Source organism: Nyctereutes procyonoides, unplaced genomic scaffold (assembly GCF_905146905.1).
Source record: "Nyctereutes procyonoides isolate TBG_1078 unplaced genomic scaffold, NYPRO_anot_genome, whole genome shotgun sequence".
Taxonomy (NCBI): domain Eukaryota; kingdom Metazoa; phylum Chordata; class Mammalia; order Carnivora; family Canidae; genus Nyctereutes; species Nyctereutes procyonoides.
This window is the reverse complement of record NW_026575140.1, coordinates 81,416,211-81,442,218: the sequence shown is the minus strand read 5'-3', so window position 1 is coordinate 81,442,218 and position 26,008 is coordinate 81,416,211. Positions and strand designations below refer to the sequence as shown.

General features: G+C 47.2%; 1 protein-coding gene and 1 long non-coding RNA gene across 5 annotated transcripts; one reads left to right on the top strand and one right to left on the bottom strand.

Annotated features, from left to right (window-relative positions):
• Nucleotides 1-609: 609 nt before the first annotated feature.
• Nucleotides 610-23,439, bottom strand: TIRAP (TIR domain containing adaptor protein). Of its 4 annotated transcripts, XR_008661854.1 has the most exons (5): nt 23,013-23,383; nt 11,673-11,831; nt 9,216-9,812; nt 8,501-8,626; nt 610-801 (listed from the first exon to the last, which is right to left on the bottom strand). XR_008661854.1 is itself a non-coding variant. In XM_055305158.1 (4 exons), exons 2-4 carry the CDS (start codon nt 11,737-11,739, stop codon nt 8,607-8,609), a joined length of 684 nt encoding a protein of 227 aa, XP_055161133.1. In that variant the 5' UTR covers nt 11,740-11,831; nt 23,423-23,439; the 3' UTR covers nt 8,161-8,606. The 4 variants fall into 4 exon arrangements, 3 of the variants coding, with proteins under 3 accessions (XP_055161133.1, XP_055161131.1, XP_055161132.1); XM_055305158.1 differs by lacking the exons at nt 610-801; nt 23,013-23,383 and adding an exon at nt 23,423-23,439 and having other exon boundaries at nt 8,161-8,626; XM_055305156.1 differs by lacking the exon at nt 610-801 and having other exon boundaries at nt 8,161-8,626.
• LOC129496816 (uncharacterized) lies at nt 12,141-14,552 on the top strand. Its single transcript, XR_008661855.1, has 2 exons — nt 12,141-13,046; nt 13,131-14,552. It is a non-coding gene; the product is annotated as an uncharacterized LOC129496816 (long non-coding RNA).
• Nucleotides 23,440-26,008: the final 2,569 nt, after the last annotated feature.

The following is a 26,008-nucleotide window of genomic DNA, read 5'->3' as shown; positions in this document are numbered from 1 at the left end:
CTTTTGTGGCTATTATTTCTAACTAGTCCCGGGTGTTTTTGGACAGATACCAATTTTTCCAAATTTAGTCAGTCAAAAATTGTGCTGTTTTTTTCCCCATGTTAGCTTTGAGTTTGGGTAGACAAAACTATCGAAGGAGGCAATTTTTGCGATTTTCAGTCCATCAATAACAAAGTGTGCTGTATGTCAGTGACCATTTGTTTTTTGGGTTCTTTCTACCAGAAATAGAATGAATTGGATAAAAGGGCAGTGGTTTTGTGAAGTAGAGAGGATTAGTAGGGAGACTTAGGATCTGGAATGATTATCTTCAGCCAAAAACATATGCTGCTTGTCCACAAGTGTCCTGGATAACATCCCCCACCTTCTGAGAGTATACTGTAGGAGGTCATAAACTATGTGCAAGACTAGAACAAATGTCTTTTGTGGTTGAATGGCTATAGCAAAATTCAAGGCATAGCTCTTATGGAAATTTCTAAGTATGCATTCTCTTTCCCTTTTTTCCTCTCCCCTTCCCCACGCCTTAAGCAGCTTCCTGCTCCCCTCCCCATATCCCCACACCCTTCTTGCCCTTTCTCTTTCTCTTCTCTCTCTGAAAGAGAATTTGAGCAGAGTATCATTTTTTTAAAGATTTTTATTTATTCATGAAAGACACAGAGAGGCAGAGACATAGGTAGATGCAGAAGCAGGTTCCCTCGGAGGGAGCCTGATGCGGGACTCCATCCAAGGACCCCGGGATCACGACTTGAGCCGAAGGAAGATGCTTAACCACTGAGCCACCCAGGCGTACTTCAAGCAGAGTATCTGTGTTTTAACAAAAAGAGCCCAGGATTAGGAGCCATGAAGTCTGGCCCCAACACTGACCAGCTGTGCAGCTTTGGGGAAGTCACTCTAGTCTCTAGGCTTCCATTTTCTTTGTGTCAAACACTGTCCATCCTGAACAAGCCAAGGGGGAATCTCTACTTTTATAGAATTCATATTCAAATAGAGATGAGGTAAACAAATAGGATAATTTTATTTTTTTAAAGATTTATTTATTTATTTATTTATTTATTTATTTATTTATTTATTTATTCATGAGAGACCAAGAGAGAGAGAGGCAGAGACGCAGGCAGAGGGAGAAGCAGGCCCCATGCAGGGAGCCTGATGTGGGACTCGATCCCGGGTCTCCAGGATCACGCCCTGGGCCCAAGGCAGGCGCTAAACTGCTGAGCCATCCAGGGATCCCTAAATAGGATAATTTTAGATAATGAATGAGTGATAGAGTAAAACAGGACAATGTGATAGAGCCTGGGGGTAGGGAGGAGATAAGGTGGTCATGGGTGGCTTCTCATGGAGGTGACAGTGAACTGAGATTTGAACAATGAGAAGGAACCAGCCTGTGAAGAGACCAGGGAACATGTATTTGAGACAGAGATGTCAGAATGTTGACGACTCTAATGCAGTAATGAACTAAACACATTTTGGAAACAAAAATGGCCCTTGTGCCTGGAATGTAGTGAGCGAAGAATAAATAGAAAATGAAATTAAGAGATTTAATTTAAAAAAAAAAGATTTAATTCATTAGTGGCAAATTCACCAACACAGCTATAATTGTGATTATTTTTTTTAAAAGATTTTATTTACTCATGAGACACACAGAGCGAGAGAGGTAGAGACACAGGCAGAGGGAGAAGTAGGCTCCATGCAGGGAGCAGGATGCGGGACTCCTGGATCACACCCTGGGCCGAAGGCGGCGCTAAACTGCTGAGCCACCCAGGCTGCCCCGGTATAATTGTGATTAAAATATGTAGGACCATATAATGTTTGTCCTTCTCCGATTGACTTATTTCACTCAGGATAATACCCTCCAGTTCCGTCCACGTCGAAGCAAATGGTGGGTATTTGTCGTTTCTAATGGCTGAGTAATATCCCACTGTATACATAAACCACATCTTCTTTATCCATCATCTTTCGATGGACACCGAGGCTCCTTCCACAGTTTGGCTATTGTGGACATTGCTGCTAGAAACATCGGGGTGCAGGTGTCCCGGCGTTTCATTGCATCTGAATCTTTGGGGTAAATCCCTAACAGTGCAATTGCTGGGTCGTAGGGCAGGTCTATTTTTAACTCTTTGAGGAACCTCCACACAGTTTTCCAGGGTGGCTGCACCCGTTCACATTCCCACCAACAGTGCAGGAGGGTTCCCCTTTCTCCACATCCTCTCCAACATTTGTTGTTTCCTGCCTTGTTAATTTTCCCCATTCTCACCGGTGTGAGGTGGTATCTCATTGTGGTTTTGATTTGTATTTCCCTGATGGCCAGTGATGCAGAGCATTTCCTCATGTGCACGTTGGCCATGTCTGTGTCTTCCTCTGTGAGATTTCTCTTGTCTTTTGCCCATTTCATGATTGGATTGTTTGTTTCTTTGCTGTGGAGTTTAATAAGTTCTTTATAGATCTTGGAAACTAGCCCTTTATCTGATAGGTCATTTGCAAATATCTTCTCCCATTCTGTAGGTTGTCTTTTAGTTTTGTTGACTGTTTCTTTTGCTGTGTAGAAGCTTCTTATCTTGATGAAGTCCCAATAGTTCATTTTTGCTTTTGTTTCTCTTGCCTTCATGGATGAATCTTGCAAGTTACTGTGGCCAAGTTCAAAAAGGATGTTGCCTGTGTTCTCCTCTAGGATTTTGATGGAATCTTGTCTCACATTAAGATCTTTCATCCATTTTGAGTTTATCTTTGTGTATGGTGCAAGAGTGGTCTAGTTTCATTCTTCTGCATGTGGATGTCCAATTTTCCCAGCACCATTTATTGAAGAGACTGTCTTTTTTCCAGTGGATAGTCTTTCCTCCTTTGTTGAATATTAGTTGACCATAAAATAGTGAAAGGGAATAAAGGGGAAAGGAGAAAAAATGAGTGGGAAATATCAGGAAGGGAGACAGAACATGAAAGACTCCTAACCCTGGGAAACGAACTAGGGGTGGTGGAAGGGGAGGTGGGCGGGGGGGGGGGCGGTGACTGGGTGCCACTGAGGGGGGCACTTGATGGGATGAGCACTGGGTGTTATTCTATATGTTGGCAAATTGAACACCAATAAAAAATAATTTATAAAATTCAAAAAAATAAAAAAATTTAAAAAATTAAATATTTAGGTAAGCGGTTGAGCGCCTAACTTCAGCCCAGGTTCCTGAGGTCCCAGGATCAAGATCCGCGTTGCAGGAGTCCCTGCATGGAGCCTGCTTCTCCCTCTGCCTGTGTCTCTGCCTCTCGCTGTGTCTCTCATGAATAAATAAAATATTTTAAAAAATATATTTGTAAGGTCAGAATTGCAGTTGTAAGAAGTCCTGGTTCAAGGAAAGGACGAACTCCTAGGAAGCCTCAGCCTCCAAGAGGACCTATTAGAATACCAGACAGCAGAGTGCAGCGGACCTTTACAGCAACACCACAGGGCTTCACTCGGCTCATAGGCATTTGTCTGTTGATCATTTTTTAGTTCCATTTGTTTGGAAACATTAGAAGGCCCTGCACTGTCCCATCTAATAGCCACTAGCTATATGGAGATATTTACATTTGAATTACTTAGAATTAGATAAAATAAAAATTCAGTTCCTCGGTCGTGTGGCCATGTTTCAAATGCTTGATAGCCTCATATGGCGACTGGCTATCACACTGGACAGCACAGACATGTGGATCATTACTATGATCACAGAAAGTTTAACTATGTTAGATAACTAGGTTATTACTGGCAAGACTTCATCTGTCAATAAGGATTAATCTTTCAGTCTTCTTGAAGAATCTCAAAACTTCTCCCAAATTTCAGGCCTTATGATAGATGAGATATTCTAAAAACAGGTCAGCTAAGAACACCTGACATTCTGGCTGCAAAATTAAAAATATCCATTTGGTTATACTGCTGCTCTCTGAATTAAATTTTCAGAAATGAAAAATGTGGGAGCATGAATCTATAGAATGGTTAAGTGGACACTGAAGCTTAAGTTCTAAGAGTGATTGCTTGTTTCTAGAGCCTTGGATTTTCAATGTGATGTTTAAGGCACGGGAGACAAGCCCTTGGGGCTTGTGCAAGGTGAGGGATTAGAAGAGAGGATTTCCCTTAGGGCCAAGATCTCTAAGGTCCACAACCTCAACGAAAGGGCCAACTATTAAAAACAAAACAAAAGCTCTCCCACTAAAGGAGACTAAGATATTTAAGGTTATTTGCTGGGGCACCTGGGTTGCTCAGTGGTTGAGCACCTGCCTTTGGCTCAGGTCGTGATCCTGGGGTCCTGGGATTGAGTCCCACATTGGGCTCCTCGCAGGGAGCCTGCTTCTCCCTCTGCCTATGTCTCTGCCTCTCTCTCTCTGTGTCTCTCATGAATAAATAAATAAAATCTTAAAAAAAATTAGGAAGTCAAATATTGGGACGCCTGGGTGGCTCAGTAGTTTAAGCATGTGCCTTCAGCTCAGGTCATGATCTTGGGGTCCTGAGACAGAGCCCCTTGGTGGAGGGAGGTCCCTGCTCAGCGGGGAGCCTCCTTTTCCCTCTTTGTGTGCTTGCACCTCCCCACAAATAAATAATCTTTAAACAAAAAAAAAAAAAGAATGTTATTCATTATATTAACTGATTTAAAAGGGGGGAAAAACATACCATCTCAGTAGATGGGGACATTGTAGACTAAATTTAAAATGCATGCATGATAAGTAAAACTCTTAACCAGAAACAGAAAACTTACAACTTGTTAAAGAAAATTTGTGCCAAACCAAAAATTGATAACAAATATCACATTTAATGGAGAAAACTTGGAAGCATTCCCTTTAAAAGCATAAATGAAACAAAGATAGTAGCTATAGTCACTTTCAACATACTGGCTGGTGGTACTAGGAAGCAAAAAAAGACAAGGAACTAAAGTTTTTTGTTTTGTTTTGCAAATTATATGATTGTCTTTATAGAAACCCAACAAAGTCTGTGGTTTTTTAAGTAATTCAGCAGGTTGCTAAATATTAGATCAATATGTAAAGTAATTATGATCCTTTCTACCAGTAATAGATTAAAAAAAAAAGTACCTTTTACAGTGGCAACAGAAAATATGAAGTACTAAGGAATATATCTAATACAAGTTACTAATTATAAAACTTTACATTTAAAGATATCAATAGGGCAGCCCCGGTGGCTCAACGGTTTAGCGTCACCTTCAGCCCGGGGTGTGATCCTGGAGACCGGGGATTGAGTCCCACGGCAGGCTCCCTGCACGGAGCCTACTTCTCCCTCTGCCTGTGTCTCTGCCTATCTCTCTCTCTCTGTCACGAATAAATAAAATCTAAAAAAAAAATAAAAAACAAAAAAGTAAAGATATCAATAATGAAGACAGCATTTTTATGGAAAGATTCAGTATAAAAGACCCAATTCTTCCCAAATTAATCTCTCATCTAACACCAATGAAAATACTAATAGGCATTAAAACTTCTTAAAAACCATAGTTAAGTGAGCCAGCGTGTCACTGATGCAAGGATACACAAACAGAAGAGACCCCCACGTGTGACAATATAATGGCAGCAGTGACATCACAACTGGTGGGAGGAAAGGATGGACGACTAGTAGTTAGTAAAGAATGGCAATTCAAATGGGAAAACAAATTGGACCTTTGACTTAGAAACCAAGAACAACAACATAATCAAACCCAAGCAAAACATCCTGGTGGGTTAAAGACCTAAATGGGAAATAACTCCAGAAGAAATTATAGGAATGGGGAAGGATTTCCTAAATAAGACAAAAGCACAGGTTACAGTAAGAGGTAAAAGTAAAAGCTTCTATATTAAAAAAATAAAGCTTTCTATTTTTTAAAAAATATGTATATATATATATATATTTTTTTTTTAAGACTCCTAAAAACATACTCAGTTTTATTTTTTAAAGATTTTATTTATTTATTCATGAGAGACAGAGAGAGGCAGAGACACAGGCAGAGGGAGAAGCAGGCTCCATGCAGGGAGCCCGATGCGGGACTGTAGGATCACGCCCTGGGCGGAAGGCAGGCGCTAAACTGCTGAACCACCCAGGGATCCCCCATACATAGCTTTAATACGCAGGAATAATGCCTGGGATTTGCTTCAAAGCTGAGTTGGTAACTGTTGAAGCTGGGTGATGGGTATACAAGGAATTCATCAGATTTTTCTATTCCCCTTTGGTATATGATATACATAGAATTTTTCATAAAAAAGGCTAAAAAGGGGATCCCTGGGTGGCGCAGCGGTTTGGCGCCTGCCTTTGGCCCAGGGCGCGATCCTGGAGACCCGGGATCGAATCCCACATCGGGCTCCCGGTGCATGGAGCCTGCTTCTCCCTCTGCCTGTGTCTCTGCCTCTCTCTCTCTCTCTCTGACTATCACAAATTAAAAAAAGGGATCCCTGGGTGGCGCAGCGGTTTGGCGCCTGCCTTTGGCCCAGGGCGCGATCCTGGAGGCCCGGGATCGAATCCCACATCGGGCTCCCGGTGCATGGAGCCTGCTTCTCCCTCTGCCTGTGTCTCTGCCTCTCTCTCTCTCTCTGTGACTATCGTAAATAAATAAAAAAAAAAAAAAAAAAAAAAAAGGACACTTTAAAAAAAAAAAAAAAAACAAATTAAAAAAAAAAAAAGGCTAAAAAGAAAAAAAGAATATGGCAATAGATACCAGTTTTCACCCGCCAGATCAGCAAACATTTTACAATCTGATGATTAAGTGTTAGAACATGAAAAAGTGGGAAATCCTATACACAAATGGTAGGAATATAAATTGACAAAACCAGTTTGGAAACAAAGTTGGTATTTTCTACCCAAACTGAAGATGTGTATTTACTACCCAGCTGTTCCTCATCTAGGCTAAATCCTAGAAAATCTCGCTCATGGAAACATGTACAAAAATATTCATGGAAACATGTACAAATTATTCATAAGCTCATTCACTTTGATAGCAACAAATGGGAAACAATTAAATGTCCGTTTGCAAAAGAATGTGGCTAAGGGGATGCCTGGGTCGCTCAGCAATTTAGCGCCTGCCTTTGGCCGGGGGGCGTGATCCTGGAGTCCCGGGATCCAGTCCCATGTGGGGCTCCCTGCATGGAGCCCGCTTCTCTTTCTCTCTCTCATAAATAATCTTAAAAAAAAAAAAAAAAAAAGAATGTGGCTAAATAGTGGTCTGTTTACATACTGGAACAAAAGTGAATTTCCTGGCGTTATATACATCCACATCGATAAATCTTGTTATGTCGTAAATGAAAAATTTGTAGAATACAAACATTATAATGCCATTTACATACAGCACAAAACCATGTAAAGATAAACATGTTGTCAGGGATGTATAAATGAAAAGCTATCAGTGATAAAATTAAAAATTCAGAATGCTAAATCTCAGAAGAGAAGGGAGAGAAGGGGATTAAGGGCACACAAAGGCAGCACCATCAGGATTGCAAGGTTTTGCTTCTTAAGCTGCGTGGAAGATACATGAGTGAACATTATAACTTTTTTGTATGTAATGAAATAATCCATAATTCAAATTTTTTTCATTATATATACAAATGCCAACTCATGTTTTACACCTGAAACTAATGTTAATATGTTAATTATATCTCAAATAGATGTCTCTGTGAAAGGAGGGAACATGGCAGGGGGAAGTGAGAGAAGAGGCATACAACTACAGATTGGGGAAAAAGTTCATTTCGGTTCAACAACAGACTTATTGAGAGCAGACGAATGAAACTTTGTCCTACAAGGTACACAATCATTGGCCAGAAGAAAGCTGCTGAGCTCCCTTAGTACAGAGGTAAAGAAGCTTGTAGAAGCCCGAGTTCTAGTCAGACATTTGATGGGGCCCCCGTGAGTCAAAGCATCGGTGGGTGGCTCCTGACCCAGGGCTAGGGGCTGAGCTTTTCCTTTTCTTCACCCCACCTGCTCCCTGCCCACATCCTAATTCAGGATGCTTTCTAGGTCTGTGATACACACGGAATAGAAATAAATACAGTACGGTGCTGAGTGCATCTTTCATGTAGCCTTGTGAAGTGAACAATGTCACCGGGAAAGAGAAGGGCAGTAGTGTGTGAAGGACTTGGTACCTGTTGCTTTCTCCTAATGCCAAGCAACTGGTGAAACCATCCCTGCTGAAGCATGCAGTGTAGGCTTCTAGGTCATGAAAGAACCAGGTGAGTCACCTCTTCAGGGGGGGATGTATCTTTATAGCAGCCAACTCTAGGGGAAGAAGATGTAGGTACATGCCAGGCGTCATGTGTCCAGTTAGACAAGAGGCAAAACACTGGTGATCATCTTGGTATCTGGACCTCCTGCCACCTACAATTTCTGGCTTCCCCATGGCCTTCCTGGGGAGTCCCCAGTTTCCTCATGCCTTCCTGGGGGAGTCCCCAGCTTCCCCATGACCTTCCTGGGGGAGTCCCCAGCTTCCCCATGACCTTCCTGGGGAGCCCACAGTAAGGGGTGTCTGATGGGCAATCTGACCCCAGGATCACATATAAAGTGCTACAAACTCTGTTTCCTTACACCTCGTCACATCTGCTGGAATCCAAGACCCTGTGGGCCCTGAGCTCTCTAACTCGATTTCCAGCTTCACTCCAACTTTCTGGGTTCCGTGGTGATGTAAGAAATGTCAGCTGATGGTCTGCAGATCTGAAAGAGCAAACAGAATCACAGGGCTTGTCACCCTTCCCAAATCCCAGCATCTATTTCCCCCAGTAGGCCTTGCCTCTTCTACCTTTTCATCTATTCTACTTCCAAACCGATTGTAATGTAATGCCCACCCCCACCCCCAGATACATAATTCTTTTCTATTATTTTGCACCATTTTGCCTTACTAAGAGCCAGTGTCCCTCCTGGCATTTTCCTGGCTCTGGGTGGACATCAACCTGACTTCCGTGAGAGAAACCTAATACTAGTGATACTTATAATGATAACAGCTGATATTTATTGAGAACTTGGTATGTGGAAGGCTTTGCCTGTTATGAGTACTTTACAGGTGCAGGGCCTGATCTGATCACTTGTATAGTGAATATACTTATTTAGGTACTTAGTATCATTCTCATTTTACCAATGGGGAAATCCACATACAAAGGGGTCAAATGACTTCCACAAGTAACAGCCTTTTCCAGAGCCTGCATTCTGAGCTACTGGGCTACAGTGGCTGTGTCCCTAAAGCCAAAGTAGATCAGCTGCTGTGGCCGAGCCACCTTTCCTTTCTCTTTCCTCCCCAATAGCTTACAGCGCATGACAGCTTCCTTGACTTGGTGAAAGCCACCATCGGGTCCCCGGCCGTCCACAAAGTACATGAACCGGAGCTCAGCAGGGTAGGCAGCTCTGGTGAGGCCTGACATCAGGGGGATGGTGCGGCCCTCTGCCCCAGGGGCCTCACTCAGGGCCTGTAGCATCTGGTACTTGCACCATGGGTCCTGCAGGAAGCCCGGGGTGATGAGCAGTACACGGCAGTGACTGCTGCTCAGTGCGTGGCACAGCTCGGACACGATGGCACCGCCTGGGGTCGAATCCCGAAGCTGTAGGAAGCAGCGCAGGCTGGCCGTGCTGCCCTCCAGGTAGGAGACCAGCTCCTGGGCAGCCACCAGGTCCTCCTCACTGTGGCACACACACACATCATAGTCCTTGCTCCAGCGGCCACTACTGCCACTGCTGCTGCTGCTGCTGGCACCCACATGTGTTGATGGGGAGTTGGGAGACACGGCTGAGCTGAGGCCCAGGGGTGGGGGGTTGTCCTTGGACCTGGGCTGTGAAACATCACTGGAGGTACTTTCTGCAGAGTCAGACAGCTTCTTGGAGGTCTTCGACAGGACCTGCCTGAACCAGTCTGTGGAGACAGAAACACTGCTTGGGCCGGGTATTCTTACCAGATTGCGTCCTCATGGCCTTGCACAGAGGACCCCACCCAGGCAGGCCCACCCATCTCCCCACACTGGCAAACCATGCCACCTTACTCTCTCAGAGACCTGCTGCTCTGCTATTTTGTACATGCTTCAAGACTTGCCTTAAAGGCTCCATTATCGGGATCCCTGGGTAGCGCAGCGGTTTGGCGCCTGCCTTTGGCCCAGGGCGCGATCCTGGAGACCCGGGATCGAATCCCACGTCAGGCTCCCGGTGCATGGAGCCTGCTTCTCCCTCTGCCTGTGTCTCTGCCTCTCTCTCTCTCTCTCTCTCTCTGTGACTATCATAAATAAATAAAAAAATTAAAAAAAAAAAATCTTTAAAAAAAAAAAAAAAAGGCTCCATTATCTTTAAAGGTTTGCAGAAGTCATAAAAACTCTGGCTGTTTTATGAGTCATGAGAATGCAATATATAAGCATACTGGCTATAGTTAATAATACTGTATTCCATATTACAAAGCTGTCAAGAGAGGAAACCTTAAAAGTTCTCACTACAAGAAAAAAAAAGTTCTTTATCTATAGTAATGGATGTTAACTAAATCTTGTGGTGATCATTTCACAATATTTACAAATACTGAATGAATCATTATATTGTACCCCTGAAACTAATATAATGTTGTATGTCAATTATACTTCAATAATTAAATAAACAAAACACCTTTGGTATAACAACAATATTGGGGGGGGGGGGCGGAGAGGAAAGGAAATAAGTCTGACTTTCACCAGCCTGATTAGGAAAGATGTCTTTGCCCTATTCCAGAGGCTTATTCTGCCCAGAACTTCCAGCTAGTGCTAACCAGCCATCTGCTAGTTGGTAAGTAGAGCCGTGTTAAGCTGGTAAGGATCAATCAGTTCCCAAACCCACTTTCTGCAGTGAGGGGAGGTGGATTTAGATTAAGGTAGGCTACCCGTTATGGGAGGGAAAGAGGAGAGGGACTGGCATCTATTTGGCCCTGAGAAATCTCAGATTGTTTCTGAATGATAAAACAAAAGCAAGGAAGAGGGTTACTGCTCAGAGCTCCCGAAGAGCAGAGAGCCTAGTGATTCAGCCTGTACTTTAGAGCCAGGCATAGATCTCATTGTGAACCTGCAGCCTGCAGCTCTATATCTTCCATTTCCTCATCTGTAACAGATTCATTTTAATTGTTGAGGGGGCAGCTGGGTGGCTCAGCGGTTGAGCATCTGCCTTCCGCTCAGCTTGTGATCCCGGGGTCCTGGGATCGAGTCCTGCATCGCGCTCTCTGCATGGAGCCTGCTTCTCTCTCTGCCTGTGTCTCTGCCTCTCTCTGTGTGTCTGTCATGAACAAATGAATAAAATCTTAAAAAAAAAAATGTTGTTGAAGGATAACTGAAACAATGCAGTGTCTGGTATACGGTATCCCTCAGCTTCCCCAGCTTTTGGTAAGGTCACAGAGTTCAGTGTTCTGGAGGTTGATTTTTCTCACTCTGCTTCGCTCCCTCCTCTGAATGGTTCTGAAGGACTTAGATGACAAGAAACATAATGCCACGTGCTCAGCACCCAGGTTTCCATGTTGGGAAAATTAGCGGAGCGCACATGGAAGAGCTGTGGGCCCAAAGGACTGAAGGTTCTGGTGCGTGCCTCTCCCCTCGCTCACCACGAACACCTGGGCTCTGAGGTCAAGGCCAGCGCCCACCATCGTCGGCCTTCCTGCACCTCCTGCCGCGTTAGGGCCGGGCAGCCCTGCCACGTGGCCCACAGGAACACGGAGGAGTTCGCCCATCGCCACGAACAAGAGCGGAGGGAGGAGGAGTCGGCTTCCACTCACCAGCCACCTTGCCCACAGGCTTCCTGGACCGGGAGCGAGGAGCTGGGAAGGAGGTTGACGATGCCATAGTGTTGGGCTCAAAACTGACCCCATGAGACCAGGCATTGGTAAAGCGAGAGAAGGGAGGGGGCTCAGTCTTGACCTTAGGGAACAGCCATCCTGGAAGAGACGGAGAGAGGGGATCACAAAAGGTGTCCTTAACTTACTCTGTCCCAGCGCGTGGGCCCGAGATGTTCTCTCCCGGTGCCGGACAGAGGCTCGGCCTCCCTCCCTACCCCGTCCCACCTCTGCCACGGCGGCAGGTCTGGGAGCTCCGCGAGGGAGGGCAGCTGCGCGAGGGACGCTGCGCTAGGGACGCGCCGCCGCCGCCGCCGCCGCCGCACCTGGCCGGCGCACCTGGGGCTCGGGGGCGGGGCAGCCGGCCGGAAGCTCTGGACGCGCACTTCCGGGGCGGGAGGGCGGGGAAGATGGCGGCCGCGCAGCAGCGTCCCGGCTCGCGGCCGGCGCGGGCACACGGCGAGGGGGCTCTGGAGCCGCCCCGAGGACCCCCCCCCCGGGAATCGCCGGGAGGACACACCCCGCACCTGCAGGGGGAGAAGCGGCCACACCGAGGTCGGCGGGAAGTGCCGAGGCTCAGCGCGCGGAGAACCGGCCCCAGAGCGCCGGGCTGTGGAGGTGAGGGGGGCGGGGGTCTGCGAGGTTTTGCGGCCCGCCCGGAGGCCTGAAGGCCGGAGCACTCGGCTGCGGTAGAGCCCCGCGGGCGCGGCGCTGCTCCCGGAGAGAGGGCAGAGGACGGGACGCGGGCGTGCGAGGGGCGCCTGGGGCGTGGCCGCGTTCGCCGAGCGGAGACTCCCGTCCGGGAACAGAGGCCGGCCGCGGCAGGGCCAGCAGCCCCGGCAGCTCCGCGGGGCCAGGCTGCGGCCCGCTAACCCCCCGCCCGCCCCCCACACACGGCGGCCCCTCCGCCAGAACACCTGCACCAACCCCTGCCCTCGCCGCGTCTACCGACGTGATGCCCCGCGGCCTTCAGCGCTCGTGGAAGGAGCATCAGGTCTCTAACAAGCGAACCAGAGCACACCTGCTTAAAACTCGCCACGGAGCCTCTGCAGACGCCTGGTGTGAAGGGAGCGGCAGCCCAAACGCAGCCGCACGGTGCACCCCGCACACACCAGACACACTAACGAGAAGCCAGGCCGCGCGCGGGCCCTACACGACCCCTCCTTCACGAGGCCGTCGCTTTCAGGAGCAGGAAACAACTGGCTTTTTCTAACAACGGAGAAGGAGGCGGAGACTCAGACAAAAATGCAAACACAGAGGAATTTATACCAAGAGAAAGGACAAAATAAGGCCATGGCCAGAATAAGAAAAACAGAAGTAAGGATGTCTGATAGAATCTTTTTTTTTTTTTAAATGATATATTTTTTTTTAATTTTTTTTTTTTTTTTTTATTTATGATAGTCACACAGAGAGAGAGATTGGCAGAGACACAGGCAGAGGGAGAAGCAGGCTCCATGCACCGGAAGCCCGACGTGGGATTCGATCCCGGGTCTCCAGGATCGCGCCCTGGGCCAAAGGCAGGCGCTAAACCGCTGCGCCACCCAGGGATCCCTGTCTGATAGAATCTAAATGAGAATTTAGAGGACCACTCGTAAGGATGCTGTGTGGACTTGAGATGGCAGTCGAAGGCTTCACGGAGACCAATGTGGCACAGATAAGACAGGATTGTTGAGAGGTAAGAGAGTTGCCAATAAATGAGGTTGGAAACAGGAGGAATGCAATGAACAACAGGATGAAAGAAGCAAAGGAACAAATTATTGACACAGAAGATAAAGTAACAGAAGGTAAGCAAACTGAACAACAACAACAAAAAAAGGATTACGCAAAACAAGGGTAGACTTAGGGAACTCAGTAACTCCATCAAATAACACACGATAAACATTCGTATTCTAGGGATCCCAGAAGGAGAAGAGAGAGAAAAGGTGGCAGAAAATTTGAAGAAATAATAGCTGAAAACTTCCCTAATCTGAGGAAGGAAACAGATATCCAGATCCAAGACTCGGAGAACCCCCAACAAAGGCTGATCCACACCACAACGTATTATCATTAAACTGGCAAAATATGGTAATAAGGGGGAAAAAAAATCTTAAAAGCAGCAAGACAAAAGGAGATGGTTACTTACAAGGGAAAACCCGTAAGTCTAGTCACAGATTTTTAGCACAAACTCTCCAAGCCAGAAGGCATGATATATTCAAAGAGCTGGGAGGGAAAAAAATCTCCAGTCACAAATACTCTATCCAGGATAACAAAACTATCCTTCAAAGTAGAAGGAGAAATAGTTTCACAAACAAACAAGGACTTCCTGTGTCAATGCTGAAATTGGAGGACAAATAATTATGTACCCAGATAGACAGATGCTGGGTAATAGCACATGCAAGAAACCTTGGGAGACTTTTCTTCTAGTCTACCTTCCCCTAAATAGTTCCTCCATCCACCTATCCATCGGCCCATTGAAACACCCCTCTCTCCCTCCTTTCCCTTCTCCCTTACCCATCAGCTCAGGGAGGTAGTGTCACATAATGAAGTCTACAGACTACCAGCAGAATGCCTGGATTCTCACCTCTTAACTGTGTTCTTTGGTAAGCTACTTAATCTTGCTAAGTTTTGGCTTCTCTGTCCTTGAAATGGAAATAAAACTAGACTTCTCAGGACACCTGGATGGCTCAGCGGTTGAAGGCCTACCTTCAGCCCAGGGCATGATCCTGGTATTGCAGGATCGAGATCCACATTGGGCTCCCTGCATGGAGCCTGCTTCTCTCTCTGCCGGTGTCTCTGCCTCTCTTTTTCTGTGTCTCTCATGAATAAAATAAAAAATAAAACTAGGACTTTGCAGCTTTATTGTGAACATAAGTTATGTAAAATGCTAATGATTCATGGCATATAATGTTCAGAAAATAGTATGGGTTAGTATGTATTTTAAATAATTGAGAGATTGGAGGGATATATTATGTTCATGGTTTAGAAGACTCAGAATTGTAATTTTGCCCAAACTAATCTTAAGATCAGTGTTATCCAAATTATGGAATTTTTTTTTTTGTAGGGGGGTGGGGATCGTCAAACTGCTTCTAAATTTATATGGAAATGAGAGGACCAAGCATCTCTTCAGTGGGCAAATTATGTTTCCTTCCCACAATGACCAAGATGTCCCTGTTGGTGGAGTCTCTTTCAGCTTAGGTTTCTGAGAGGACACTATGTGGAGCAGAGCCCTCCCTCCTCTGAGGTTGGAGTCTCAGTGTTTCAGTAACATTCCTGACATGAAAAGCTGGTCAAGACTTGGCTCCAGAGCTGGAGCAGTGGGCAGAGAGTTGCTTTCTCACTCTGACCTATCCACAGAGGTCAAAACAGACCGCAGGAACTCACAGGAAAACAACTTATTTTGTGAAAAACATAAATTTTCAAATTGAAAGAATGTTATTTAATGTTGAGGATGATTCTCTACTCACTGCTAAATGCTATACACCTTTATGCCAAGCCTGTGACAATCAGATGTGTTACTGATGATTCATGAAACTGTATCAAAGTTCAAAAAAAAAAAAAAAAAAGAACTTAAACCACTGCAGCAAGGGGACAGAAAGAAGAAGTGCAGTGGGCACAGGATCCAGAGACAACTTGAAAGAGAAGAGCAGTTGGCTGCTAGGCCAGCCAAGGGGACATGAAACAGGGAACATTGGCATGTATGTGTTTCTTTTCCCACCTCCTATTCTTTGGGTTTCAGACAGCCTGAGTGGTACGCTGAAGTTAAGGCAGTGCCCGATAACCATCGATTTTGAAATCCTTTTCCAGGTCTAGGGTGGCTGTCCCTTAGCATCTTCATTTCAGCCATTCGAGATGTCCTTTCTTATCCCCCAGCAATAGACATAATGTTTCTGGGTTTTTATATTTTTTAAATATTTTGTCAATTTTGCTTTAATTTTCAAAATTCATTATTTGGCTTTGACAGACTTACAAACTGGAGAATCGTTTGATACTCTTAATGTAGTTTAAAGATTAGAAGTTAACATCATACTCTTAACAGATGTAGGTTAAAAGTTTCAGTTTCTCATTTTATGGTGTGACTTGCCCATTTGGCCATACATAGATGCTGGTTTTTGGTAATTGCCTTTTTCATCGCTTGGTTAAGAAGCAATCCAGTTGCCTGAAGGCATATCCCACTATAAGTGTGTTGGTATAAGCCCTTGTGACTAATGCTATGGAAAAGTTTAAATACAGGAAAAAACAGCATCTTTGACATAGGATAATTGAGCAAGATGGCAGATAAATTCCATTAACCCTCTACACTGTCTACTTGAAACTATGAGCTATCACACCAAATATGCTTTAACCTTTACAAGATTTAGTACTAGTCATATACTGGGATGGAGGACGTGTCGTTGTCAAACAGAAGACTGATCCTGAATCTCCAAATGGAAGGTCTAATCACTAGTTCTGTTTAGCCTTGGATTCGTTGTGTGGCCTTAGGTCTAGTCCCTTTTCCTTATGTTTTTAAAAACTTCATAAAGGGATCCCTGGGTGGCTCAGCAGTGGAGCCTCTGCCTTTGGCCAAGGGCGGGGACAGGGTGGGGGGTGAACCCGGGATCCAGGGTCAAGTCCCACACTGGGCTCCCTGCATGGAGCCTGCTTCTCCCTCTGCCTGTGTCTCTGCCTCTCTCTCTCTCTCTCTCTCTCTCTCTCTCTGTCTCTCATGAATAAATAAAATCTTTAAAAACTTCATAAAGTAAAATGACATATACCTAAACACCTACTTTTTTTTTTTTTTTTTTAGATTTATTTATGAGAGAGCGAGAGAGAGGCAGAGACACAGGAGGAGGGAGAAGCAGGCTCCATGCAGGGAGCCCGATGTGGGACTCGATCCCGGGACTCCAGGACCGACGCCCCGGGCCAAAGGCAGGCGCCAAACTGCTGAGCCACCCAGGGATCCCCCATAAACACCTACTTTGTAGATAATTACAAAGGCTTGATAGAAAACTAGTAAAAGGGAAGCCCTGGTGGCTCAGCCGTTTGGCGCCGCCTTCAGCCCGGGGTGTGGTCCTGGAGACCTGGGATCGAGTCCCACGTCGGGCTGCCTCCATCGAGCCTGCTTCTCCCTCTGCCTGTGTCTCTGCCTTTCTCTCCTTCTATGTCTCTCATGAATAAATAAATAAATAATCTTTAAAAAAATAATAAAAAGAAAACTAGTAAAAGCATCTTTAAAAAAAAAGCAACAGCATGATACCTTTAATGTTTTTTAGCATGCTTTTGCAGTATTATATGTAGGAATATATTATTTGAGGGAAATATTACAAAGTTTCACTGTACAAAACAAAGTGTATTAAGTATTATCCAATACCTAACAGGTCTCCAACATCTATTTTACAGGGAAAGTACTGAAACCTATGAAGACATACAATTTTAGAATAAGTATCTTATATAATTCATATTACATTTCTGTTAAGCTGGAATCACTGTCTGTGGTGGACAAGATAACAGTCCCATAAAGATGTCCACATCCTAATCCTTAGAACCAGTGTATATGCTACCTTCCATGGCAAAAATAGATTTTGCAGATGAGATTAAGGATCTCTCCCCCCCCCCCCCCAAATACTGTATTTACTTATTCATGAGAGACACAGAGAGAGAGGCAGAGACACAGGCAGAGGGAGAAGAAGGTTCCATGCAGGGAGCCCGATGTGGGACTCGATCCTGGGACTCCAGAATCATGCCCTGAACCAACAGCAGGTGCTAAACCACTGAGCCACCCAGGGATCCCCAGGATTAAGGATCTTGAGATATGAAGAATATCCTGGATTATCAGAGAGGGCTCAATGTAATCCTCCTTTTAAGAGGAAGGCAGGAGGGTCAAGGTGAGAGAAGTGACAACAGAGGTTGTGGGGCCATGAGCAGGGAATGCAGACAGCCTCTAGAAGCTGGAAAAGGCAAGTACATTGATTCTTTAGAGCATTCAGAAGGAACATAGCCCTACTGATCCATTTTAGACTTCTGACTGCCACAACTGTAAACTAATAAATGTCATATTAAGCCACTATGTCTTTGGTGATTTGTTACAGAAGCAGTAGTAAACTATTAAACTATCTTTGTAGGTCATGCTAGTGAACTGAAGAAGCATTGAATCTGAGTGCTAAAGGCTGGTCTCTTTAAAGATTTAAAAATTGTTTGAAATAGTTTTTCACTTCTTTGATCAATAAATTATCCTTACACTTGATTTTGACTTTAAGAAGGTTAAGTTTGGGGCAGCTCCGGTGGTGCAGCGGTTTCGTGCAGCCTGCAGCCCGGGGCGTGATCCTGGAGACTCAGGATTGAGTCCCGCATCGGGCTCCCTGCATGGAGCCTGGTTCTCCTCTGCCTGTGTCTCTGCCTCTCTCTCTCTCTCTCTCTCTCTCTCTCTCTCTCTCTCTCTCACTCTGTGTCTCTCATGAATGAATAAAATAAAAAATCTTAAAAAAAAAAAAAAAGGTTAAGTTTGGGGCAGCCCCAGTGGCACAGTGGTTTAGCGCCGCCTGCAGCCTGGGGTGTGACCCTGGAGACCCGGGATCGAGTCCCACATCGGGCTCCCTGCATGGAGCCTGCTTCTCCCTCTACCTGTGTCTCTGACTCTCTCTCTCTCTCTCTCTCTCTCTCTCTGAATAAAATAAATAAATCTTAAAAAAAAAGAAGGTTAAGTTTGCTTCTCAAACATTTGCTAAAATACTTCTTGGGCAGGATTGTTAGGACTTGCAGAGCAGTGTCACTTACAATGCTCAGTTTAATTGTTAATAACTTGATAGATACAATACTGTGTTTTAAGAGTGGTCTGCAGACTAGTAGACAAGCCCTAGGGTGGCCCCCCATGTTCGCACCTGCAAGTGTGGGCCAGACTCATAACTTGTAACCAATTGAATATGGCAAAGATTATGGAATGTCTCTCACCTGGTTACATTACTGTATACAGGAGGTGTATGTGTGTATATGCATTTATATGTATATATACATACACTGTGTGTATTTATTTACTAGTAAGATGTGAACATGTGGAGTGCCTGGCTGGCTCAGTCGGTTGAACCGAACGTATGATTCTTGAACTTGGAGTCCTGAATTTGAGCCACACATTGGGTGTAGAGATTACTTAAAATAAAAATGTATTAAAAAAAAAAGATGTGTACATGTGAATATAGCATATATATGAATATTGTGTCATACTGACATATGAACGTGGGTGTGTGTTTAAATTCATCTTAGCAGACTAGAAAGAGATTCATTTACTGACTTTGAACAGTTTGCCAGTTGTGTTGTGAGAGGGTCAGTGTCAAGAAATTGCGCAGCCTCTAGAAGCTGCATGATCTCTAGAAGTAACCTCTAGAGGAGAAGTGATCTCCAGCTGACAGCCAGCAAGAAAACACGGAGATTAATTCTGCCAACAGAAACAACCTATGGAAGCTTGGTAGTAGATTCTTCCCCATTTGGATCCCCAGTGGCACTGTAGCCACTGCTAATACCTGGACTGAGGCCAGGTCAGACCCCAGCAGACGACTCAGCTAAGCTTTGCCTGGGCCCTTGACCCACAGAAACTATGAGATAATAAATAGGTGTTGGTGTATACTGCTGCATTTGTGGTAATTTGTTTTGCAGCCCAGAAAACAAATACAGGGAAGGGACTAACTGCAGTTATGGTTTAAAATGCCAGTTCCAGAAAAATAAATAAATAAATAAAATGCCAGTTCCCGTGCCCCGTTCCCAAATTTACTAAAGTAAATCTCTGGGTAAAGCTTGGGAAATTGATTTTTAAACACGCACCCCAGGATTCTGATGTACCTAAAAGATTGGTCTAATGGGTTATGTCTGTGGTTCTCAAACCAAGCTGCATATCATTATCACCTAGAGAGCTTTTAAAAAAATACAGATACTCAAAAGATATATATATATATATATATGTAGATATATATATATATATGTGTGTGTGTGTATATATATATATATATATATAGAGAGAGAGAGAGGGAGGGAGAGATACTCCTGGAAAACCTTATTCAGTATTTCAGAAATGGGGCCTGAGAATCTGTTTTTGAAGAGCTGTCTAGGAAACTTTGAAACAAGGAGCCACTAGTCTCAATTTATATTGTTACTTAACATTTATAAGCAGTGAAATGATTGAAAGCAGCCCAGTAAATCTTGGGATTGAATTTATGAGATAAATTCCAAATGACTGACTCTACTATAAAGTGAAATTTAAGATGGGACTCTAGCAGGCAGAAAACAGTCACCGAATTCTGGTTGATTAACTAAAGTCTTATGACCTGCATTAAAATAAATCATGTTCGCTGGCACACATGCTTTCAACACTATATTTTGTAAATCTTGAAGACTTTAAAAATGTCAGAAAGTATATACATGTGCATGTGTGTGTATAACAGCACCTATTTTTAAAAATTTAATTATAGGGACGCCTGGATGGCTCAGTGGTTGGTTGAGCATCTGCCTTTGGATCAGGTCGTGATCCCAGGGGCCTGGGATGGAGCCTCGAATTGGAGCCTCAAATCCCAGGGGCCTGGGATGCTGAGCAGGGAGTCTGCTTCTCCTCCCTCTGCCGTTCCTCCTACTTGTGCTCTCTCCCTCACTCGCTCTGTCAAATAAATAAATCTTTTTAAAAAAATTCTCTTTGTTCTGAAACAGAATCCTATAGGTACTAAAGCTCATTTTAACTAAAAGGATGCAAATTTGTATTTACTTTGCAGTAGATCTGATGTAGATACACAGCACTGGATGTACTATAGATTGCGTCAGCAGTAACTTTATGGATGGATATGGTTTACAAATTCTGCATAACCTTTACATTAGTGCCCTATTGAGCTTACAAAATGACTACTTTTTATACATTTTTTCCTTTTTATATATATTTCTAAAGGGCTTTGGGAGGCATAGTTAGATTTAAAAAAAAAAAAAAACCTTAAGATTTTAAAGAAAAACAATGCTGAGAGCTTCCACCACCAGAATAATCAACACCTATCATATATTGGCGCACAAGTACACAGGGTGGACAGAAGGACAGGGTATCCAAAACAGACTCCCATCCATAGTCTCCTGATTTATGACAAGGCTGACACTGCCATGCATTGGGGAAAATGGTGCTGCATCAATTTTGATAGGCTTGTGGAAAAAAATAAATCTTAGCCCATATCTCACACCATACAAAAAACTTAATTTCAAATGGATGGTAGATACAAGTGAGAATCACAATAAAGCTTTTGAGGAAAATACAGGAGATTATCTTCCTGACTTTACCTTCTGATTATTTAAAATTGAGATGTAATTGACATATAACAGTTTCAGGTGCACAATACAATCATCTGATAAATATATATATATGCTGAGATGATCACCACAGTAAGTCTAGCTAACATCCATCACTACACAGTTACACATTTTTTTCTTGTGATGAGAATAAATCCACTCTGTTAGCAACCTTCAAATATGCAATACAGTTTTGCACTCTAGTCACCATGCTGTAGAGTTACATCTCCAGGATTTCTTTACTTTATAATGGGAGTTTGTACCTTCTGATCTGACCACCTTCACTCATGCCCACCCACTACCCCGTGGGGTAAGCAAAGGTTTTTTTTCAACTGATCATAAAAAACACAACCATACAAGGAGGAGGGGGGGAAAGATAAATTGGGCAAGATGAAAATGAAGAACTTTTGTACTTTTGTTCCTCAAAAGACATCTTCAAAAGAGTGAAAATGCAATCTCCTGAGAAGAGATTTCAAAAATGCATATCCAATAAATGTTTCATAACCAGAATATTTAAGAACTATTGCAAACCAGTAAGAAAGAGACAATCTACTGAAAAAAATGGGCAGAAGAACACTTGGCAAAAATGATACCCAAATGTCCAATAGGCACGAAAAGATGCGGATTCATTAGTCATAAGAGAAATGCAAATTAAAACCTCAGTGCAACAGCACTGCCTACACTGAACAGAATGGCTACAATGAAAAAAGACAATATCAAGTATTGTTAAGGATGTTGAGGAATAGGAACTCACTGCTGGTGGGAGTGTAAACTCGTACAACCACTTTGGAAAGCCGTTTGGCACTAAAGTATGCTAAAGCTGAACCGAAACACACCCAGCAATTCCACTGTTAGGAATATACCCAACAGAGCTGCTACATATGTCCACCAAGAGACAGCCACAAGAATCCTCCCAGTACTGTTTAAAAAAAAAACAAAAACCCAAACTGGAAACAGCCCACGTCCATCAACCCAAGTGTCCAGCAGAAAGTAGAAATAAATTGCACAGTGCAAAACTACAGGTCAGTTGAGATAAATGAGCCACTGCTAAGTGCAGTATGGCTGCATCTCACAGGCTGAGACTGAAGTACCCGACACCAAAAGCAGGTACAGGAGCCCATATTATCAAAAGTCCAAAACCAAGTACACTTTGATGTGAGAAGCCAGGATAACAGTTCCCCTTAGATGAACGCCATCACTGGAAGTGGACACAGGGCTGCTGGGGGGCCCGTGCTGTCTTATTGACCCTGGACGCGGGTTGCACAGAAAACGTTCACTGTGTGAAAGCCGGGTAAGCTGCACACTCACGATTGTGCAATTCTGAGCGCAGATCGTATTTCAAGATTTTTTTTACAGGGTAAAAGAAGAAATAACTAGACGGGACCTTCTCTGACAGCCACATTCGTGGCTCTAGGTGCCCTCAGGCCCGGTAGTTCTCGGGGCTGCCTCCCCGCGACTTACCAGGGCTGTTGGGATTCCTGATTCACCCGTCCCGGGGGGAGGGGGCGGGGGGCGGGGGGAGGACGGCGCTGTCACCCCGGCACCGCTCGGCGCCAGCCCAGACACCCCTCCCTGGGTCGGGAGCCCGACCACAGCCCTGCCCTCGCTGGGCAGGAAGCGCAAGGGATGTGAGGAGGCTGCGGCAGAAACACCGCCGGGGAACATGGGCGCACCGGGCGCGGCTCTCCCGCCGCACCGAGGGCCGGGGGCTCCCTGCACGCGCTCCTCGGCGACCCACAGGCGGGCAGCCGGCTAGGAGAGCCAGTTCGCCCAGTTTCCCTGTTCCGGGCGCAGCGGCAGCCAGGTACGGGGGCCACAGAGAGGCGGCGGTCCTCCCCAGGCCCGGGGCAGGCACGGCCGGGGCGCAGGGTGCCGCGGTCCCTGGGGGTCCGCCCCCCCACCGCGGGCACCCCGCCCCCCGCCCCCCGCCCCGTGGGCACCCCTCCCCCCGCCCTCCCCACCGCCGGCACCCCCTTGCCCCCGCCCCCCCACCGCAGACACCCCGCCCCCGCCCGGGCCCACCTGCGCGTGGGCGGCGGCGACCCCTCCGCTGGGCGGCCGGGGGCTCGGGCTCGGGCTCGGGCTCGGGCTCGGGCTCGGGCTCCCGCGCTGCGGCCGCCGCGGCGAGGGGAAGTCGGCGCGCAGGCCCGGCTGGCGGCCGCCCGGCTCCCCGGCTCCTCCGGAAGCGGCGAGGCGGCCCGGCCCCCGGCCCCTCCTCCCGGGCACGGCCTGCAGCCCGGGCGCCGTCCCGGGTCGGGGAGGGAAGCAGCCCCGGGCCGCAGTCCTTCCCTCCTCCTGCCGCCCTGCGAGGCCAGCCGGGCGCCCCTCTCCGTCCCCCGGTTAAGGCGGAGGCGCCGGCCGCCCGCTCCGGATTCCGCGCACGTCGGGGCGGACCCGGGGTCCTGAGCGCCCCGCCGCGGCCCTGCGCTCACACTGGCTCCACGCGCGCTGGCTCGCTCGCTCTCCAAGAAAGAAGAAAAGAGAGAAAAGAAAAAACTCGAGCTTGACCTCGTCCAAAGGCCGCGCGGCGGGGGGTGGCGGCCTCAGGTGCGGGAAGCCGCGACTCCCGCAGGCGCCAGCGGGGCCCCTTCCGCGGGTGGCAGAGCTGCTGACAAATGCGAGGAGCGAGGAGCGAGTCGCTGGCTCGTCCGGCTTGAGTCCAGGGGCTCAAGTGCAGGATTTTTTTCTTCGAAGATTTTATTCATTTACTTGAGAGAGTGAGCATGCCCGGGGGAGGGGCAGAGGCCGGGGGAGCAGCAGCAGCCGGACGGACGGACGGACGGACGGACGGACGGACGCAGGGCTCCGTCCCAGGCCAGGCCCGAGATCAGGGCCTGAGCCGGCGCGCAGCCCAGAGGCAGCCCCTTGACGTGCTGCGGGCGGGGTGGGGGGTGGAGGGAATACATGGGGCATTTCCCAAACTTGTTTCACCACAGAAGGAACGGCAGCGGCCCTGAGCAGTGTTCCAGGGCCCAGCCGTGTGGAAACCCGGACGATGTGCCCCAGCATCCTGGGGCGCGGGAGTTCATAGGCCCGAGGGCGGGCTCACGCTCTCCCTTTCAGAGTTCATACTTTTCTCAGCAGCGGGCAGAGCTAAGGAGGGACGAATCCCGGGAGGCAGCGTGGTCTGAGGCGGTGCTCGAAGGCTCTGGAGGGAGGCCGCTGGGGTCCACGCGCAGAGCTCATCACTTACTAGCCCTCCGGCCTTGGGGAAGCGCGGAGCCTGCCTACGTCCACTTTATTCAACGTCAAGTTCCGTGTCTGGTTCCCAGTGTTGCCGTGAGCGTAGAGGAGATGAATTAGCACGTCCGAGGGTTCTCTTACCCCTCATCAAACACACCCCTGCTTTCCCTGCTGGTGCCCGACCTCTGCTGTTCCTCCGCCCACCGTGGGCACCTGGGCTCCTCAAGCACCCCTCTTTTGGAAAGGCTCACTTCTGCAGCTTCTGAAGAAGCGTTTCTTAAGCCCTTCCCAGCTTTGTCACAATTCCGGTAGCACCTTGTGTTGCTGGGACTTGAGCCTAGGAGGGTTGGCCTTCCCACTGACCCCAGAAGTCTCCGAAGCCAGGGGTCTGCTTCGGGCCCCAGGGACTCAGGTAGACACTGGCTGGCGCGGTAAGGGACGCGCAGCAGGCTGCAGCCTGTTGCTGGGGCAGAGGTGGAGGAGGCCGGACTCCAACGCTCAGTCTCCTGGGGGAGGCAGACGGCCTGACAGCGCTCTCCCTCAAGCTTCAGGAAAGCCCCGTGCAGGTGCCGAGGCTTCCCGAATGCATTCCTCCTCAGTCCCCTGTGTCGTCTTGAGGTAGATTCAGGGTGAGCGGCCAGGTGAAGGCCCCTCTCCTCCTGCCCCACAGAGGGGGGTGCACACAGGGCAGCCCACAAGGCTAGCTCACAGCCTTCACCGCAGTTGTCCCTACCCAGGCCCCTGGCAAGTTCCTTCCTGTCTTTCAGCACCGGAGGCTCTTCCTCTTGCTCACCTTGTGGTTCCTGGCTCTTGGCCACACCCACGGGCTTCTCCAGTTCCCTCACCTCGCAGGGCCCCGCACGTCCTCCTCCCTCACGTCCACTATCAGTCAGGCCCGCTTTCTGTTTCATTCTTCTCCCCCAAGACCGCTTATGAGGGGGAATGAGCATTTTACTAGAGGTCTCTACTCCCACTCACTTCTTCCCAACAACTGTCACCTCAAATCCCACGGGGGGGTTTCTTCCAGAAGTGCTGTCCCTGGGGTCCCCACTGACACACTTGGTACTGGCCCAGCCTGTATGCATGTGTGGCTACTGCTGACCCCTCCTTCTGGGTTCTTGTGACTCCTCACGCTCCTGGCTTTTCTCCTGCCTCTCTGGCCACCTCTTAGGCTTCCTTTCCTTTGGTTCAACCCCTAAATGTCAGAGGGGTCCTGCAGCTTCCCCCCTTGGTCCCCGGCCCCCTACTCTTCTCCCGCTGTGGGGCGATGCCATTCTCTTCCACAGTGTCCATCTCTCAACAGCCCATATCCTCCTGGGAGGCCGCACAGTAAGTTCTACTCCCGGTTAGACATCTCCTCCAGGTGTCCTGTGGGCACCTTTGACTCAGCGTGTCCCAGACACCTTGTCTCTCGCGCTGCTCCTCCCTGGTGTTCCTTACTCTGTGAAAGGCAAGACGTATAGCTAGTGTCTGAGCCAAAAACCTGAGTCTTACTTGGCCGTCTCTCATCACTGCTGTCACTTCTTAGACGCACATGCTTCTTGCCAGGACGGTGCAGGCCCCCTTGTCCCTGCCATGTGGACTGAAGCGACGGCTCGCATCTGCCCTCCTGGCCTGACATCATAATCTAGTCTCCACAAGGCAGTTAGGGTGATTTTTCTTTTTTTTTTTTTAATTTTTATTTATTTATGATACTCAGAGAGAGAGAGAGAGAGAGTCAGAGACACAGGCAGAGGGAGAAGCAGGCTCCAAGCACCGGGAGCCTGATGTGGGATTCGATCCCGGGTCTCCAGGATCGCGCCCTGGGCCAAAGGCAGGTGCCAAACCGCTGCGCC